The 17,220-nt window shown below is 40.3% G+C and overlaps 1 protein-coding gene across 2 annotated transcripts in view; it reads left to right on the top strand.

Annotated features, from left to right (window-relative positions):
* Positions 1 to 16,900, top strand: part of DNAJC3 (DnaJ heat shock protein family (Hsp40) member C3) — a 35,937-nt gene extending 19,037 nt beyond the window's left edge. For both annotated transcript variants that reach the window (XM_087759590.1, XM_087759591.1), the window contains 8 exons: positions 2,471 to 2,623; positions 3,937 to 4,118; positions 6,113 to 6,232; positions 6,982 to 7,087; positions 7,187 to 7,307; positions 13,234 to 13,366; positions 14,204 to 14,352; positions 16,667 to 16,900. In XM_087759590.1, coding sequence (XP_087615716.1) covers positions 2,471 to 2,623; positions 3,937 to 4,118; positions 6,113 to 6,232; positions 6,982 to 7,087; positions 7,187 to 7,307; positions 13,234 to 13,366; positions 14,204 to 14,352; positions 16,667 to 16,824 — 1,122 coding nt within the window. In that variant the 3' untranslated portion in view covers positions 16,825 to 16,900. The remainder of the gene's footprint in view (positions 1 to 2,470; positions 2,624 to 3,936; positions 4,119 to 6,112; positions 6,233 to 6,981; positions 7,088 to 7,186; positions 7,308 to 13,233; positions 13,367 to 14,203; positions 14,353 to 16,666) is intronic.
* The last annotated feature ends 320 nt before the right edge of the window (positions 16,901 to 17,220 follow it).

Below are 17,220 nucleotides of genomic sequence, written 5' to 3'. Positions count from 1 at the left end.
GCGGGGTTTTGCTTACCCTAGGGTGTGTTTCTCCCCTGTACTGAGACTAGGCTTTCAAATAAAGCAGCACCTATAGTAGTAAATCTGTGATAAGAGAATCACTTACCCTAACAAAGCCCTTCCTGTGTGCTGGCCTTTGTTTTCTGTAAAGGAATTAGGTACAGGTTTGGGGGGGGGCGAGGTTGGTAGTGAATGAAAGCTGCTGTAACAGATGGCTAGCGCTTGTTGCTGCAACTTAAAGGGCAACTAATTTAGTGTTCTAATCTGAATGTAGTAAACCTCAAAGACGGCAAAGGATACTGTGCTGAGACCCGTTCACCAGTAGCAGTGTGCTTGTCCAGCAGACCTGAGCAGAGCACAGCTTCCGACTTCGTGCTTTGAGGTCCTTGATGAAGCATGAGGAGTGTTAGGTTTGCCTTAGACTAGTATTAAATTCAGCTGAAGGGTTTTTTTAATACTTTGCTCCTTTCTTGGAAATCTAGCACGCTTAGTGCAAGCAGTTGTTCTGACTTGTCACCTGCAAGCTTACTGCTCAACAGGAAAAGGAAGAATAATTAAAATGTGATTCGTTATTGATAGGGATGTGACAGTCCTCTGATCACAGGGCAAAAAGAAAAAAATTGGGAAGTAAACCAAAATGAGAGTATTAAACATCTACATCACATTTCCAGCTTTTTTTCTTGGAGCTGAATGAACAGGCTGCTGCTTGCTTTAGTTAACACTACTGATTAAAACCTCATGGCAATACACTAATTACTTATTAAGAGCTTCCAAGTGTATATTTTCATCATACTGTAGCACACAAACACTTGATGGCTTTAGTTTGAATGATAGCTTGAAAAGTTTCTCTTTCTTTGTTAACTGAACAGTTTATACTACCTAGAATTATCTAGGATGTTTCACTCAAATGGTCTTTATTACTGTTGGACTTGTCTGTATGATTGTAACATTGCTTTTCATATTCTGCTGTCGTTTTGCTCCAAATAAATTACAAGAAGCATGCTGTGTGTCTAAGGAGTGCAGTGTTATCGTGAGATAAGTTTAAATGGAAGCGTAAAGCTCGTCCGTAGCAAAAGCTCTTAATTTTTAAGAGAGGAAAATGCTGAGAAATTGAGGTTGAAAATTAAGCAAGTCAGCTGGAACTAAAGAGTTCAGAACTTCAGAGAGTTTTGGAGTCTCGGAACTTTTAAAATTACAGGTGCAGAAATTTGCCTCTGCTACAAGCTCCAGATTTGGGGAAGAAAAAGGATGCACAGCATCAGGGGTTTATAGGCAGAGTTTCTGTTCTAAGCAGAAGAAAAGGTTTTTGAGATGTATATTAGGAATTAGCCTACAAAGAAGAAAACTGCTTGATCGCATTCCTCTCCTCTTGCTGAAAGACGGTGTAGGGGGGATAAAGGAGAATTTTCAGGTCTAAGTACAACTTGATTTTTGCCAGAGGAAAATTAAACAACTACATAAGGTTCAAAGACTAAATGAAGAAACTAAGACAGAGGTGGGACCTGTGCATGCTTTTGATGTTGCATTTAGGCTTTTTCCTTTCATATACTTAAGTGTTAGAACCAGGGGAAATTTTGTTAAAGGAGTTCTGAGGGCTGATGTTGTTGAATTACATTAGAGACCTAAGCGCAAAATATGAGTGTTGGAATAACTTACTGATGAGAAAAAGGGAAGGGGCCACTTTGAGATAAAGGAGGAAAGAAAAGGTACTGGATGACTTCAACGACTTGGTAACTTAGTCAACATTCTGTGTATAAAATGCAAGGTATTGCAAGTTTTGATTTTTTTTTTTTTTTTTTAAAGCGAACAAACAAAAAAGCAAGTCCTGCTGATCTCTCCCTTTTAAAACTTTGAAAGTCATTCTAATCAGCAACAAGTGTGAAGCCAGTGCCTTATTCAAACTATGCTAATTTTACAAATGACTCCCTGGCTTTGCATGGGAATGACTGAGATTCTTCCTGGCCCATATTCGTCTTCCTGGGTGGTAGCAGAGTTGCCTGTGAGGGATTTTTGCCTTTTTTTTTTTTTTAATTTCCTTTGAAAATAAGTATTATGCTTAAAGCGATATAAGTGATTACGCCAAGTGGATTTACTTTCTACTGATGCTGGGGAATCCAGTGTTTAATGACTGTCTGCGGAGAGATGAATTAGCTAGGCTATGGTTGAGGGGTCCATGACTTCCAGGGGGTGACGGGGGGGACAATGACTGTTGTTTATGATGTGTCCAATGGTAAATAATGAAGCGGGGCAGTTGCGAGATTAGACTTCTCCAACTTCTGAGAACTCTTACTGAAGCTAAAAACGTTTTTCTTTTTCTGAAGTTTGGAGTTGGAAACATTTCCAGTGGAATTTTAAAACTAATTTTGCTTTATTTGCAGCTTTAGTCAGTTCTCCACGATATGATTATTAATGGTCCAAAATGAGGTCCTTGAACAAGCGGTTCAGTCTCTCTCCTTGTTAATGTTTGCAGCTCAAATCCAATCCTAGCAATAATGAGGAAAAAGAAGCCCAGACTCAGCTGACAAAATCTGATGAGCTACAGCGCCTGCATTCACAAGCATTATCTGCCTACCAGCAAGAGGATTATGAAGCCGCTATTTCTCTTCTTGATGAAATCTTGGCAGTAAGTGTTAAGTAAAATGGTACTGTGAAAGGGAAGTAAGAGCTCCTGTCTGGCATCTATGTATTTTTGTTTAGTAACTTCTTCACTGATGTGAAAACGCTTGGTGTAATTGGCTCAGTTTTGCTGAGCACCATGAGTCTATAATGAAGTTGGAGAGTGGAGAATGCTGAACACTAGCTGCAAAAAAAGTCAAAATAATAGATTGTAGGTAGGGTTACCGATACAACTTCAGCCAGACTTCTGTTATGGAAAACTTCCTTGATTATATTTTTCCACAGTTCGGTGTCTTTGGGGAAGCTGGGAGAAAAGTTGTTCTCAAACCAATGAAGCTTTGCCAAATATAGGAGGTGTAGGGTTTTTTTTTATCTAGATCTTTCATTGTCTGTATGCAGGCAATTTTTTGTCTTGAGAAAATGAAGGAACAACAGATCAAAAAATAACAAAGTTAAAAATGTACATAGCTATCTGGATTTTCAGCTTGTTCCTTAGATATCTGTATTTGTTGAATCTTGATCAGTATAGGTAGTCTGATAGTGTAAGTGTAAATAACTCAATTGTGGGAATTTTGTGTGTCATATAGAAATATATATTAAAAGACAGTTAACTGCTGTGACTCTTCACATACAAATTAACACTGTTGACTTGGAATTTACAACATTCTATCTTTTGGTGAAGAAGCTACCAAAGTGTGGGAGTTTGTTTATGGGGAGGGAACATGGAAAAGCAGAAAAGCTTCATTCTCCAAAATGATGGTTTACAGACAAAGTACAATACCCATAATAAATTCTCTAAAACAAATTATGATAGGCAGTTCCTTGTAAGTAATTATTCTTGCCGTATTGTGACATTGTTACTTCTGTATAGATCTTTAAAATCCAGATACTAAGGTCAAATCTTGTGTAGCTGAATCTTACCAACAGGCTTCTTTCAAGAGGACAACTGACAGCTTGGTCCTTGCTGCTCATTACCCCTATTCTTTTGGGAAGATGTAATAATTTATGATTCTGATATCCTTCCCTGGAGGCTCAACAGACTGTCCCAGTTTAAGCAGTGCCAGTAGATTTAATTCATCTCCCTGCATGAGCTCATTGAATCATTTACAAATTTTTCAGGCCTTTGTTTTCTCTCTGGGCAGGTGCATCACAGCATCCACCAGGAAGCAGAGATGTTAATTTCATGCGCTCTGCGTGCAGCTTGAACCTTATGCTATTGCAGTTGGCAAAGTGAAGTTAAATGGGATTTTTCTTTTGTTGGGGAGGAAAAGAAGTGAAGTGTTATGGACCAAAAACAAGCTTTAATTTTGATTTCTCAAGGTTTGTGTTTGGGATGCAGAGCTACGGGAACTTCGAGCTGAGTGTTATATAAAAGAAGGGGAACCAAGCAAAGCCATTAGTGACTTGAAAGCCGCTGCCAAATTAAAGAATGATAACACTGAAGCCTTCTATAAAATCAGCAGAATATATTATCAGCTGGGGGACCATGAATTATCACTCAGGTAATTTTACTGTTTGCTGTAATCATTATAATTGAGACAGAAAATGTGATGATACAGGTCATGATAAACTGTGAAATATCCATGTTGTCTGGGTTTTGGATAGAGTAGCAACTCTGGTCTCGATCTGATAAAGGAGGCTCCTCTCCAGATGCTAAGAACTGGCAGTGAAGATGCCATTCTTGGCAGACCAGCCATTGACGGTTCCTAGCAGCTTGTTTACTTAAGTAGAAGCCATAGTGCAGGTCTGTCAGAGTTGCTTACATTTACTGCCTTTCTGGTACTTCTCCATCCTAGAAGAAAGTGCTTCTCTGAACTTGCTTTGGCAGAGCCTTTTTTAACCTTGAACTTTCAATTAAGTTAAGTTTACAATGCGAACAAAAAAATGTATGCATTAAGTCTTAGGGCTAGATTTTCATTTTTGAGAGTGGAAACTAAAGGTTACAAGCTTAAGAATAAAAAAAAAAACAAACTACAGGAGCATCCAAGTATGAGGAGCTGGGCATCTGGAGCTGTCAATCTTTCATTCTTGCAGACAGTGTCCAGTATTTTGGATGATTTTTTGATAATGTCCTACCCTTTTATTCACAGTCAGTTAAGTTTAAGGTGTTATTCCCATATGTCCCTAGTCAGTCCTGCAGATAACTGCCCTTGCCCAATCTGGAGTATTAACTTCCTACTCTGTGCTCAGCTGGACAGATGGTATAATCCATCTTTTTGCACACAAGTGGTTTCTGCCACAGAATCTGTTCAGTAAGAGGTGAAGAGAACTGAAAAAAAATGAGTTTATTTTCTTGGCAGTGTATGACAAAGGCTGGTGGATGGAAACTGCATGTGATTATAACTGCAAAAATTCATTTTATAGCTGGGCAAAAGTAAATGCCAAATAACGAATTGGATTTGCATTAGGGATATCCTTTCCACAGTGTACCTAATCACTGGAGGTCATAGGTCACTTCTGTGGTGACTTTTGGTAGCTGACCATCACTTAGCCTAGTGATTTCAAGAATAGGTGGTATTTTTTTTCCTCTGAAATCCACACATGGACTTCCTCAGGTAATAACCAGATCTTAAAATTTTTGTAAGTACAATTGAGAGAGCTGTTGAACAGAATGGTATCAGAATAAAGGGATAAGCCTCTTTTCTTTATTCTTCTCTGATTCTATTTTTTTTATCATAGGGTATACTAAGAAAAAGTTCTATAGCTCTTGGACTTGCTGAGTGATTAATCTTGTCCTTCCCTTAGTTTCTTCCTCTTACCTTTACAGGCTTAATGATTCTCAAATAATAGATATTTTTGTCTATGCTTAGGAACAAAATAAGGTTTTGTAATCTCTTTCTGAAAATAACACCTTGGTTGTACTATAATGACTGTATTATACAAAACTTTTATTCCTTCATATGATTGCATTCTGGAGGTTTTTTGAAGACTTTTGACTATTTTAAGAGGTATCTGCCCTAATCAAGAGTCTGATTAAACAATCTGCACAGTGGAAAGTTAGGCTCAGGTTTGGCTGATATTCCATCAGGAGGAGGTTTGGGTTTTAGCTGAGCTTTGTCAGTTTCAGGCAGCATAAAATATACTTCTGCACAGGTATTTTGTAATATAGCTGAGTTAAATATATAGGAAAATTAAACACTTGTATCTGATAACTGCTGAATATAATTTCTTTCCCAGGGTATGTTTTTCTTCTGCAGTTTAGTCAGTTTTCAATGTAACACTTCTCAATCTTTGCATATTTGGCAATACAAAATAATTAAATACAAAACGGGACAAATATGCCTGTATGTTCTGGAAGACTTCTTTGTCTCGCTTTAAATTCATTTTTGGATGAAGGAAGAGATTGTGTAAAGAAGTCAACTGTTGTTCTGGACAGCTTATTGATGCTGCATTGTGTCTCTAAGTGAAATTTCATAATGTGTGGTGATGTCTTTCTGTTTTTTGTTTTTGTCGTGTCGTGTCCGTCCCCCCCCCCCCCCCCCCCCCCCCCGAAAAGTGAAGTCCGGGAGTGTCTGAAACTGGACCAAGACCATAAGCAATGCTTCTCTCTCTATAAGCAAGTAAAGAAACTCAATAAGCAGATCGAGTCAGCAGAGGAATTCATCAGAGAAGGCAGGTAAGTGTTCACTGCTGTATTAAAAAAAAAAAATCACTACTGAGGCACCAACTTATTGATTGAGGAGTTGATTAAGTGATGCTTTTTGCATCTGTCAGTTGAAGTGGATAACTGAGCACAGCTCTCCAATTACAATTAAAATAAATATTGACTCATAGTAACAATCCTATTCTGATTCCTTCTGATGCCACTGTCTTCTCTTTGTATACTTAACTTATTTGTGGAGCAGGTACTACGACCAAGATAGGGATAATATTTGTCAGCTCTCATACATTTACTCGGCACTGGTGAGGCCATACCTGGACTGCTGGGCTCCCCAGTACAAGAGAGATGAAGCTACTGAGAGAGAAAGTCCACTGAAGTGCCACTAAGATGATGGAGGGACTGGAGAATCTCTCTCCTGTGAGGAAAGGCCGAGATAGCTGGGACTGTTTCCCCCTGAGCCTTCTCTGCTACAGGGTGATCTCATCAATGTTGTTATCTTCTGCAAAAGCCGTCCAGGCATAGTGCCTGCTCTTCTGTCTCAGCACAGAAAAGGGAATGGGGATGTAATTCTTGAAGTGGCTGAAAGTTTTCTTCATGCTGTTGTCTCACACCACCCCTTTTAAGACTATTAAAGTTAAGGTACATTGCTAGAAGGATGTGAAAATCTGTGGATTTTAAAATTTTAAAATTTGTAAATAAATCATAACACCCTGAAATAGTTATTACATTTCTTGATATTATGCTTATTTTTATGATTTAAACAGGTATGAAGATGCTGTCAATAAATACGATGCTGTAATGAAAACTGAGCCAGAAGTCCCAATTTATGCTACTCGTGCCAAGGAAAGGATCTGTCACTGTTTATCGAAGGTAGTTCTGCTTCTATCTCCCTCTGTAAATTTGTTTAAAACCCCCCCCCCCCCCCCGCCAACCCACAACTACATGTATTTTGTTTTACTTTCTCTCTAGAATCAGCAGGCTACAGAAGCCATAAAAGTTTGTACAGAAGTTCTGCAACTGGAACCAACCAATGTGAATGCCCTGAAAGACAGAGCTGAAGCTTATTTGCTGGAAGACCTTTATGAAGAAGGTACAGTTGCATGCAGTTTGCACATACTTTTTTGTGGGAGTTTAAAATGCAGTCAGTGTTTCAAGAATTTTTAACATGCACTTTGATTCTACACTACGTTGTTATCCCTAATCAGCACTGGTAGTTGCAGATTTACAAAAATATCTGCTGGTAATTTTGTCTTGATTAGTATAAGTGGAATGTACTTGTTTTATCTACAGCAGAGTTGTCTTTACAACAGCAGGCTGTGTTCAGGATGTTTTATGAGACTGTACGGCTTACTCAACTTAAACATATTTTATATAATTAGCAATGTCAGACAATTGCATTTAGAGATAAAAGGTAATTACAGTTAGGGTGATGTAAATCTATTTTAGGAACTCCATTTTAATGTCTTTAGGTGGCAGCGTGAAACAATATTCTTTTATCCCCTAGCACGTGTTGAGGGCGGAGGAAGATAGCAGCCATTGCGTCACCTCTGTGGGTCTCTGTAGTGCTGCTAAGAGCAGTAAACTGATTCTACTCCTGAGGTCGCATTTTCCATATGCGGTTTCCATAAAATGCATACTGTTACATGGTCCCATCTACAGCCTTGGAAAGTAGGGGCTGAGTAATGGGTGTCTCTGAGTACCCCATTATGTTGTTAGCTAGCTTCTTTAAGAGTACTAAGTGCTAATGTGCTATTAAAAAAAAAATCTTCAAAATTTAATTTAGTGAATTGCATTTCCACAAGAAACCAGGCTTAAGAAGGAAATTTGGACAATCTGTCTGTTCCACCCCCCTGCTCAGTCATGCAGCCGTTTTTGAAGCATTGGGCTGTTTCAGTCAAATGTGATGAGGGAAAGGACTTGTAGGCTTTAAATCTGCAGAAAACGCGTTCCATTAATTTTAGTAATCATAGAACATTTTTCCTTTTCTGTATTCTGGTAGTGGATCTTTCACTTTACAACTGAACAAAAAAAAAACCTTTTCAATTTAAACATTCATGAAGGCAGCTGTTCTCATTAATAGCACGCTCAGATATTTTTTTGTCTTTTTGAGAAATTAATCACTGAGAGATGATATTGCTCACCTCTTGAAGTTCACTTCAAAAATGAGATACCTATTTTGTTCTTTTTTTAGGCCTCCTTGACTCAAATGAAAACATGGTATCAAGAGGACTGATGTGGTTTCAGGCAGTCCTCTTCATCAGCCCCATAGACTTTATACCTCTGAAGTGACCTAGTCCTAGTCCCTCTTTGCTGAGGCTGGCAAGCCACCTTCTTCCTTATAAGAAAAAGGGTGGAAGACAACAGCATTTTGGAGAACCGATGACCTTTGTTCACAGAGATTGCTTAAAAAAATCCCCAAAGTGTGAGGAAAAATTGTCTTTCTCTTTTTCTTAGGGTAATGTTTTTCCATCTTTTGATTGTTTAGAACTGCAGCATCAACCTAAAAGTAAGGCTCAGGAAGATTTCACAGTGATGGGGCCCCCTTTGGGTATTTCCCCGTCTTTTTCTGTACATCAGTACAGTGGAAATAAGCTCCGTCAGTATGGGGAAAAGTAGATTTACAAATGAATTAAAAAAAACCCACTTCCCTAAAAATAGTTAAAGGTACAGAATACAAATCTACATAGATTGTGGCTTGTACAAAGGTTTTTGATTTAAGAGGGCAAGTATCGGCAAAAGGAGAACCCAAAGAAAACTTAAGATTATTTTTTCCCCTTAAGGTGTATGAATCTTCAGCTTAGAGGAGAGTACAGAGAGGGGCAGGCCAGACAGGCCCTGCTGTGAGTCTCTATGAGATTCAACAAGGCCAAGTGCCAGGTCCTGCACTTGGGTCACAACAGCCCCATGCAACGCTACAGGCTTGGGGAGGAGTGGCTGGAGAGCTGCCTGGCAGAAAATGACCTGGGGGTGTTGGTCGACAGGTGGCTGAACATGAGCCAGCAGTGTGCTCAGGTGGCCAAGAGGGCCAAGGGCATCCTGGCTTGTATCAGGAATAGTGTGGCCAGCAGGACCAGGGAGGTGATAGTGCCCCTGTACTCGGCACTGGTGAGGCCACACCTCGAGTCCTGTGTTCAGTTTTGAGCCCCTCACTACAAGAAGGACATGGAGGTGCTGTAGCATGTCCAGAGGAGGGCAACGAAGTTGGTGAAGGGTCTAGAGCACAAGCCTTATGAGGAGAGGCTGAGGGAGCTGGGGTTGTTTAGTCTGGAGAAGAGGAGGCTGAGGGGAGACCTTATTGCTCTCTACAACCACCTGAAAGGCGTTTGTAGCCAGGTGGGGGTCAGTTTCTTCTCCCAAGTAACAAGTGATAGGATGAGAGGAAATGGCCTGAAGCTGCGCCAGGGGAAGTTTAGGTTGGATATTAGAAAAAACTTCTTCACCGAAAGGTTAGTCAGGCACTGGAACAGGCTGCCCAGGGAAGTGGTTGAGTCTCCATCCCTGGAGGTATTTAAAGGACGGGTAGACGTGGTGCTCGAGGACACGGTTTAGTGGTGGACTTGGCAGTGATAGGTTAACGGTTGGACTCTATGATCTTAAGGGTCTTTTCCAACCTTAACGATTCTATGGTTCTATGATTTTTGCTTCTTACTAGTGGACAGAATTGATCTGTTTGGTTTTTTTTGTGTGTGTGTTTTTTTGTTTTGTTTTTTTAAATTGATGACTTTTGATTTGGATCTTTCTAACATTATCTTCTATTAAATCCTCATCTATTTCTGGTTCCTGTAGGATGAGAGAATCTGGCAACTCTTGCAAATTAGAGGGGGGGAGGGGGAAGTTTTTTAACGAGGTCCTGCTCAAATGCACAGAGCCAACTTGGTCTTGTGCTGGAGCAAATGCCTCCCTATGATGGGATATAAGGAAACACAGAGAGGGCACACCTGGGATCTGGAGAGCTTATTTCCTGGGCTGGAGCCTGTTGGGCTTGGCCTAGCCTGGTTCTGAGTGCACAACTATGCTAGAATGGAACCGTGCTCCTCCAAATCTCTGTTGTTTCAGCATATCCCCTGCCTTCCTCCTGCCCTTGACAGTGGTGAGATGGTTGTAGTTACCCTCCGCCTTCCAGCAGAGCCTCCATAAACAGTACTGTAGCCCATTAATGTTAATCTGCCTGAAGGTGTCTTCACTTATCCTTCAGTTTTAACTGCTATAAAATGATGGCTGATTTCTCTCTGCTGTAGAGAACAGTAGAGCAATTAAAATCGTAGTCTCGTGTTTAAAAGGGCAAACTGATTCTCATTCTTCCCTCAAGAAAACTTCAAGCTGTAGGCACCTATTTTCCTGTTTAAAGACAGGAAATTTCGAAGTACTTGTAAGTCTCAACTTTGGAGGCGATTATTGTTAAATGTTCAAGAGGCACTTCAGTATGTATAGCTGAATTCTGACTTCCATCAAATGGTTTTAATTACCTTGTAATCACATGGGATCCAGGGCTTGTCTGCCGAGACAGATGTGCAATGACTCCCCTTCTGGCTTACCTCCTAAGTACAGGAGTCTATCTAAAGTATACAGCACGAGTTTTGTCAAAGAAGAAGAAAACCCACCTTGCTGTTTCAAAATTGGTCAGAACATTCTCTTTTCTTTTTTTTTTTTTTCTTTTTCCCCTCCCCACCCTACTGCTGTAGAGGAAACAGTCCCTATTTCAGTAAGGGCATAACTGGTTCAGTTATTCCTCTGACAGAGTTGGCATGGACATAGGTTGTCTGCAGTTACTCATGTTTGATAGGAAATGAATTCTGCATATGGAATAACGGCTAATCTTAGTCACTCTGTTTTAAAGATGCAGGCAAGATAGGAGAGCCAGCTAAGGTGTTTAGAGATATGATGCGATTACTATTTGAGAGATTGTGAAGACTCTTGTATTGAAAGAAGGAGAGTTAGATTTGACTAAAGTATTTAAATCAAAAGTGATATTTGAAACTGGTTGTTCCTTTCATGTCGTGGGACCCGATGAAAGAAAGAAAGGATGGTCTCTGAAATAGCAGGCCAGTAAGAAGCAGCAGTGATTCTTGTGTTGGTTTGTGAGGTACTAGTGCTTTTAGAAATAGTGACTGAGAAGAACTGATTAAATATCTCACTTGACATACCACGAATTACTAATCAGTCTCCTGGTTTCATAGCCAACTTGTGGTCAGGAAGCTGTCATCCTGCTTCCACCTGCTTCCAGCCCTCGCCCCTCAGGTGGGGAGAGCAATTAGCTCTCTGAAGGAGGAATATTCCTACACTGGAGAGTACCATCAAGATTGAAGTCTTCTTCCAACTGAGAGAAAGTGCAAAATGTACTTGCCGTCAGGTGTGCTGGGCGCATTCCCTCTGTGGTGTGCAGCACTAAAAACATACTTTCCCATGTGCTTAATACTTGAAACCTTTAAATAAGGGAGTCAGTGTAAAACAAGGGAAATCTAGTGCTGTTGTTGCAAATACTTGACCCCTGAGCAGCTTGGTTTCCAGCAGTGGCGTGTGCTATAGATGATGTGGTGCTCAGTGAAGTCGAGCAATCTGATCTGCATGTGGCAGGACATTGTGATGGGACCTCCCGTTACTGCATGAAGCAGATAAAGTACGCTGGTGCTTAAAATCATTGGAGCGGTAAAGCAGCATAATGACATCCCTGCATTTTCATTATTTTTATCAGTTTCAACAGCATATATTGGGCACACGCATTAGTGTACACTCCTGTTTGTTGGGTTTTTTAATGACTGGACGAATTATTAAAAGTATCAGCAGAAGCCAAAATGCTTTGTTCAGGCAGCAAATGGGTGTACAGTGATGTGAAAATGAATAGAAATTTTGCCTTTTTTTTTTTTTGTAATAGCATATGAAATTGTTGGGCCACTGGAAATACTTTTTGGAATTTTTTTTTTTTTCAATAACAAAACCAAGATTGCAGTGGTATCAGATGTCTGGGTAATACAAATTCATTAGCACTTCCTGCTGTCTCGCTGAGAAACAGAGAAAAACAAATGTAACACCTGCTGAGAAATAGCATCTGCTTGGAAATAATCTGATGCAAGTACTTTGTCTAACTTGAGAAACCTGGGAGGCTTGGATCTGCAAATGAGACTGTGAGGATTATAACAGTGAAAGAGCAGTCTCATTAAAGACTTCAACAGTTGCTTCCCTTGATAAATCTTGATATCAAAGAATATTTAAATTTCGTGTCTTAAGCATTCAGTTACTACTTACAGTAATAATATAGGTTTACTTCAAAAAAACCAAAACAACCCAAAAAAACTCTGTAGGCCTGGAATTTCATAAAAATTCATGAATACGTTACAGCACCTCTTTTGCTTTCATTCCTGAGAAATGCAACTCTTGAAATAAGAGCATGCCTTTGGAAAAAAACCCTAAAACTATAACTGTCTGCACATTATGCAGAGGTGTAAAAAGCAAATATTTGTCTTTCACTAACAGTATGAACTTACTGGTAACCTGAAATCCACCTTTATTGTCATTAAAGAGGGAGACGCTTTCTGTCGTCTTGATTGAGTGCAGACTGTGGGAGAGGAAGGAATATGAATTTGAAGACTCTGTATAACGCATCCGTCAGTTGAACAGTGATATAGGGACTAACATGGTGCAGTGGGCTCTTCTAATACTAGTTGCTGAAACTTGCTTCTTGACTTCTGTTTCGTCCCAGTCCTAGATGCTCGTTATGTTCGTCCATGTGACTGTTGTAACATCTAGAGAGTGTTCTGACCTACCGCTAGTAACCTCCCTTCTCCTTCCTTTCCAAAAAGTGTGATGAACCTAAAGAAAGAAAATTACCTCATTTATATGTGAAAATGAATCTCCTCTGCTCCAAGGTTTTGGAAAAAAACCATGGCAAGCTGAAACAGAAGTTTTGCTGTTTATATATGGTAATAGCAAAGCTTCAGTTTTGGTGAGTGGTTGAGTTCTTTAAATTGACATTTGTAAAGATTTGTGTAATCTTTTTTCATTCACTTTTCTTATAAAAGCTATTAAAGATTATGAGACTGCTCAAGCCAATAGTGAAAATGACCAGCAGATTCGGGAGGGGCTAGAACGTGCCCAGCGGATGCTGAAGCAATCACAGAAGAGGGATTACTATAAAATCTTGGGAGTGAAAAGGTGAGATACTAATATCTGAGATGATGATGTAAAAGTTGGTTATTAAACCAGTACATCTAGGGCTGATCACTTGAATTTGTTCTGTTGAGTGTTAATTCGTGTTCCTGTATCTTGCTACCTTCACTTTTCTACTGTACTGGTTTAGCAGTGTTCAGCTTTTAAGTAGCATTTTGTTTACAAATCCTTTAGAAAGAATGAAAAAACAACATTGGGAAGGAAGGAAATAAATCCTTTGGCAAGAAATTCTTATATAGATGATCAAGAGTCAGGTGAATGAATTGGGGAAGAAATGAAGGCTAGAAAGAATTACTGAAAGCAACAAAAATAAAATTGTGGCAGATGGTATGATAGATTGGAAGAGTTTGAAAGGACTGATTGAAAGGTGTCTAAAACACTTCTGCCATTAACCTTAAACCAATGACTTCCCTTTCTAATGAGAGGACCAAACAGATGTCCAGTTCTGAACTAGTATTGGTCATCCTTCCAGTCGTGAACTAATTTGATCTCTACTCTTTTTGTGCTTTTTGTTACTCACCTGATTGTAAATTCTTCAGACTGGGAACTGTATTCTGCATAGTAGCTGGCAGTAGCATCTTTCCAAAGACAGTAAATGGGTGGTGAAGGAAAGAGTGAGTAATCTTTGTTTAAAGTTGCAACCTGCTTCCTCTGGTTTTTGTGTAAAGAATCTTCAGTGCCACCTGCAAAAGGTTAACTAACTCATAATTTTCCTGGTGCCCTTAATTACCGTCTCAGTGTTTAAAATAAACCTGTAGCTTCACTAGTGTGGCATATGAACAATTAGAAAATTTTAGGTTATCTATAATTTTATCCATCCAGAAATGCTCGGAAGCAAGAAATCATAAAAGCTTACAGAAAGCTGGCATCCCAGTGGCACCCTGATAACTTCCAGAGTGAGGAAGAAAAGAAGCAAGCAGAGAAAAAATTCATTGATATAGCAGCTGCTAAGGAAGTCCTCACTGACCCAGGTAATGATTGTTCTTATGCAGTGACTTTGTTTTTGTTTTTTGTTTTTTTTTTAATTACACTTTTACAGTAATGTAAAAATGCAGCAAGTGTAAATCATAACAAGCATTACAGCTTCCCTTTTTCTCTTTCCCCCCTTATCCATCTTCAGAAAGCAATGCACTAATACTGGCATCCAGTCTGTTGCATGAAGTCAGATGTCAACCTGGAATTATTTATTGTGTTTCAGTGACTTTTGTTTAAAGTCAAAATAATTATTTCAAAGGTCTCTTCTTAGGATACCATCTTGCAGAGATTTCTGGGATTGCTTACCCCTGGAGATGCTTACTTTAAGGACATGGGCGTCTCTTTCTACCTAAAGTTCTGTTGCAAGCTACATTTAGATTAACAGCACCTGAAGTACTCCAGAGAAGCCCTCAAAATTGGCTTTTGTTGTGTGTATCAAAGCCTAGACGCACTGTGCAAACAGAGCATTTCCCCAAGAGCAGGGGACTGAGCTCTCGGTTCCTGTCGGCCTGAGGGAGAGGATGCCCTCGCTGCTGGTCTGTGGCCAGGCTCCTGGGGCCGGCCCAGTCCCTGGGAGCAAGAAGCCCTGTCAGGTCTGGCTGGCTGCTGGTCAGCTCTGGAGGAGGGGAAAAAAGTGAAGAAAGTGTTCACTCTCCTGGGCGACCCTGTGGTGTGGTGACTAGGAGATCAAGAACGTAATAAAAACCAGGGTGGTGTGGTTATCTCACCTCCTTTAAAACAAACAAACAAACCCAAACAACAACAAAAAACACCACAAAACCCAACAACAACAACAAAAAAAAACAAACCAAAAAACAAACCAAAAACAAAAAAAACCCCAAAACCTTCAACCAGAGCCATCTGTTAAGTTCTTGTCTTTAAACTGTTCCTGTGTGGTCACTGGAAAGAGAGAAGCACATAAAAGATGTAGATAGCGGAGACTCCTGTTTTTATCTTCAGGTGTTCAGGGCCATCTAAGTGATAATTAGGCAGAATAAATTAATTCCCTTTGTTGGGGGAAGGAGGGATCTGAGTGATGAACTGCATTACAAGCACTTCTGGTCAGAAAACCTTTTTCTATGTTAATGTGATCTTTGTTCATAATTATGAACACGAATTAGGGGATTTCTATACTGGAAGCATTTGAGATGCCATTTACCGTGTCAGCATCTCCAGGACACGTTCAGCTACTTTCTCCTTGACACTGTTTCTTATGTCATGTTTACCATTCCTGTCAAACCGACTGGGCAAGAAAAGTAACACCGGTCGTAGTTGTCTTTTGTAATGCCATCTGGATCGCTTTCTGTCTCTTCTTCCTGCAATGACATTCTCTCCTTTCAATCCAGGTATTTTTCCCAGGTCATTTTCTGGCTCTAGTGACCATGTTGGTTATGTAAAGAAAAATTTTATAAAGCCTCTGAATCTCTGAGCTTTGATTCACAAGCTTATTATCGTAGGGCTCTGGTGTACGAGGCCATCTTCCACATTCCTCCCCAGCTGGACTCATGATTCTCCCCTAACTCCTTTGCTTCTCTTCTCTGCCTTGATAAAATGGGTGTCCTGAAAAAGTGCCGGGTGATCAAAAACCCTGTGGCGTTTGCAGGCTGCTTGGAGGTTATATGCAGGTGTAAATAACAGAGTAGTGGTGTAGCCTGTGACTTGTCTGTGGGTCTTGGGGAAGGCTTTCAGCTTTCTCCCCACTGGACAAAACTACTTCAAGAACCTGCTTTCTGCTTCCAAACTGCTGTCCCCTAGACAGCTCTCTGCCTGAATGGTAAGTGGAGAAGCTTGAAAACATTTGGGGCTCTGCATGTTGACTTTTGTGCTGTTGCTGAATGATCAATATTGGAATTTATTGATTGCAAAGAATTGGCAGGGTACGGCACGGTCTGTGCTCGGACTCTCCCGAGTGAGTGCAGCTGTGAGAGTATAGGTCCAATAAACTCATCAAGGACAAAATGTCCCAATTATTTGTGGGACACAGTTGGTCAAGGTGCAACTGTCATGTCCCTGTTGAAATTCATACCTGTCCTGTTGGGCAGCCAGGTACTGTCTTGCCTTGTTTTAAACCAAATGACTTGTTCGAAGTTTTTTGTACAGTGTTTTCACGGAGTTCCTCTTCTGTGCCAGTCTCCTGTACAGCTTTGAAAAACTCGGAGTGATTCGGTTCTACAGATGCTGCCAATACAAGTGCTGATTGCAGCTCTCTGGCCTGGGGGGGTTCTGAGTTGGTTATTGGTCGTGAAAGATGCTTGGTGTTACTGCCCTGACTGCTGCGCCATGATTCCCCCTTGGTTTTGTTTCCTTCAGAAATGAGGCGGAAGTTTGATGCGGGAGAGGACCCACTGGATGCGGAGAGTCAGCAGGGTGGGGGCAACCCTTTCCACAGGAACTGGAACACATGGCAAGGATTCAACCCCTTTGGTTCTGGAGGAGGACCATTTACATTCAAATTTCACTTCAGTTAGAGCCAAGACTGTTTCTGGTGGCTGCTGCTCTTTTTTACTTAATTCGTTGAAAAATAAAAAGTCTCTCAGTTCAAGACCCAAAATCTTAATTTCTAATGTTGTCCTTAACCCAGAGTCTTACTGCACTAGAAGAAGGCTCCTTCTTTCCTTTTAGTATTCAGAGAGTTTGCTTTGTGGTGAACTTGACAAGCTCGTGCTGGTTGGGGGGGTTTGTTACTGCCTATGTATTTGCTGTGGATATGCAGGACATGTTTATTCCTACGGATGGAAAAAACAGTAAGAGGCTCCTTAGGACAACACTTAAACATAAATTTAGGACTCAAGTATATGCTTAAGGGTAAAGATGCATGTAAATATTTTTCTGAATCAGGGCCTAATCAACGTGGAAAGGGTAGT

Source organism: Nipponia nippon, unplaced genomic scaffold, assembly GCF_047370975.1.
Source record: "Nipponia nippon isolate SJK-2023a ecotype South Korea unplaced genomic scaffold, ASM4737097v1 scaffold_2, whole genome shotgun sequence".
NCBI classification, from domain to species: domain Eukaryota; kingdom Metazoa; phylum Chordata; class Aves; order Pelecaniformes; family Threskiornithidae; genus Nipponia; species Nipponia nippon.
The sequence above is the reverse complement of the archived record's forward strand: the minus strand, read 5'-3'. Positions and strand labels throughout refer to the sequence as shown.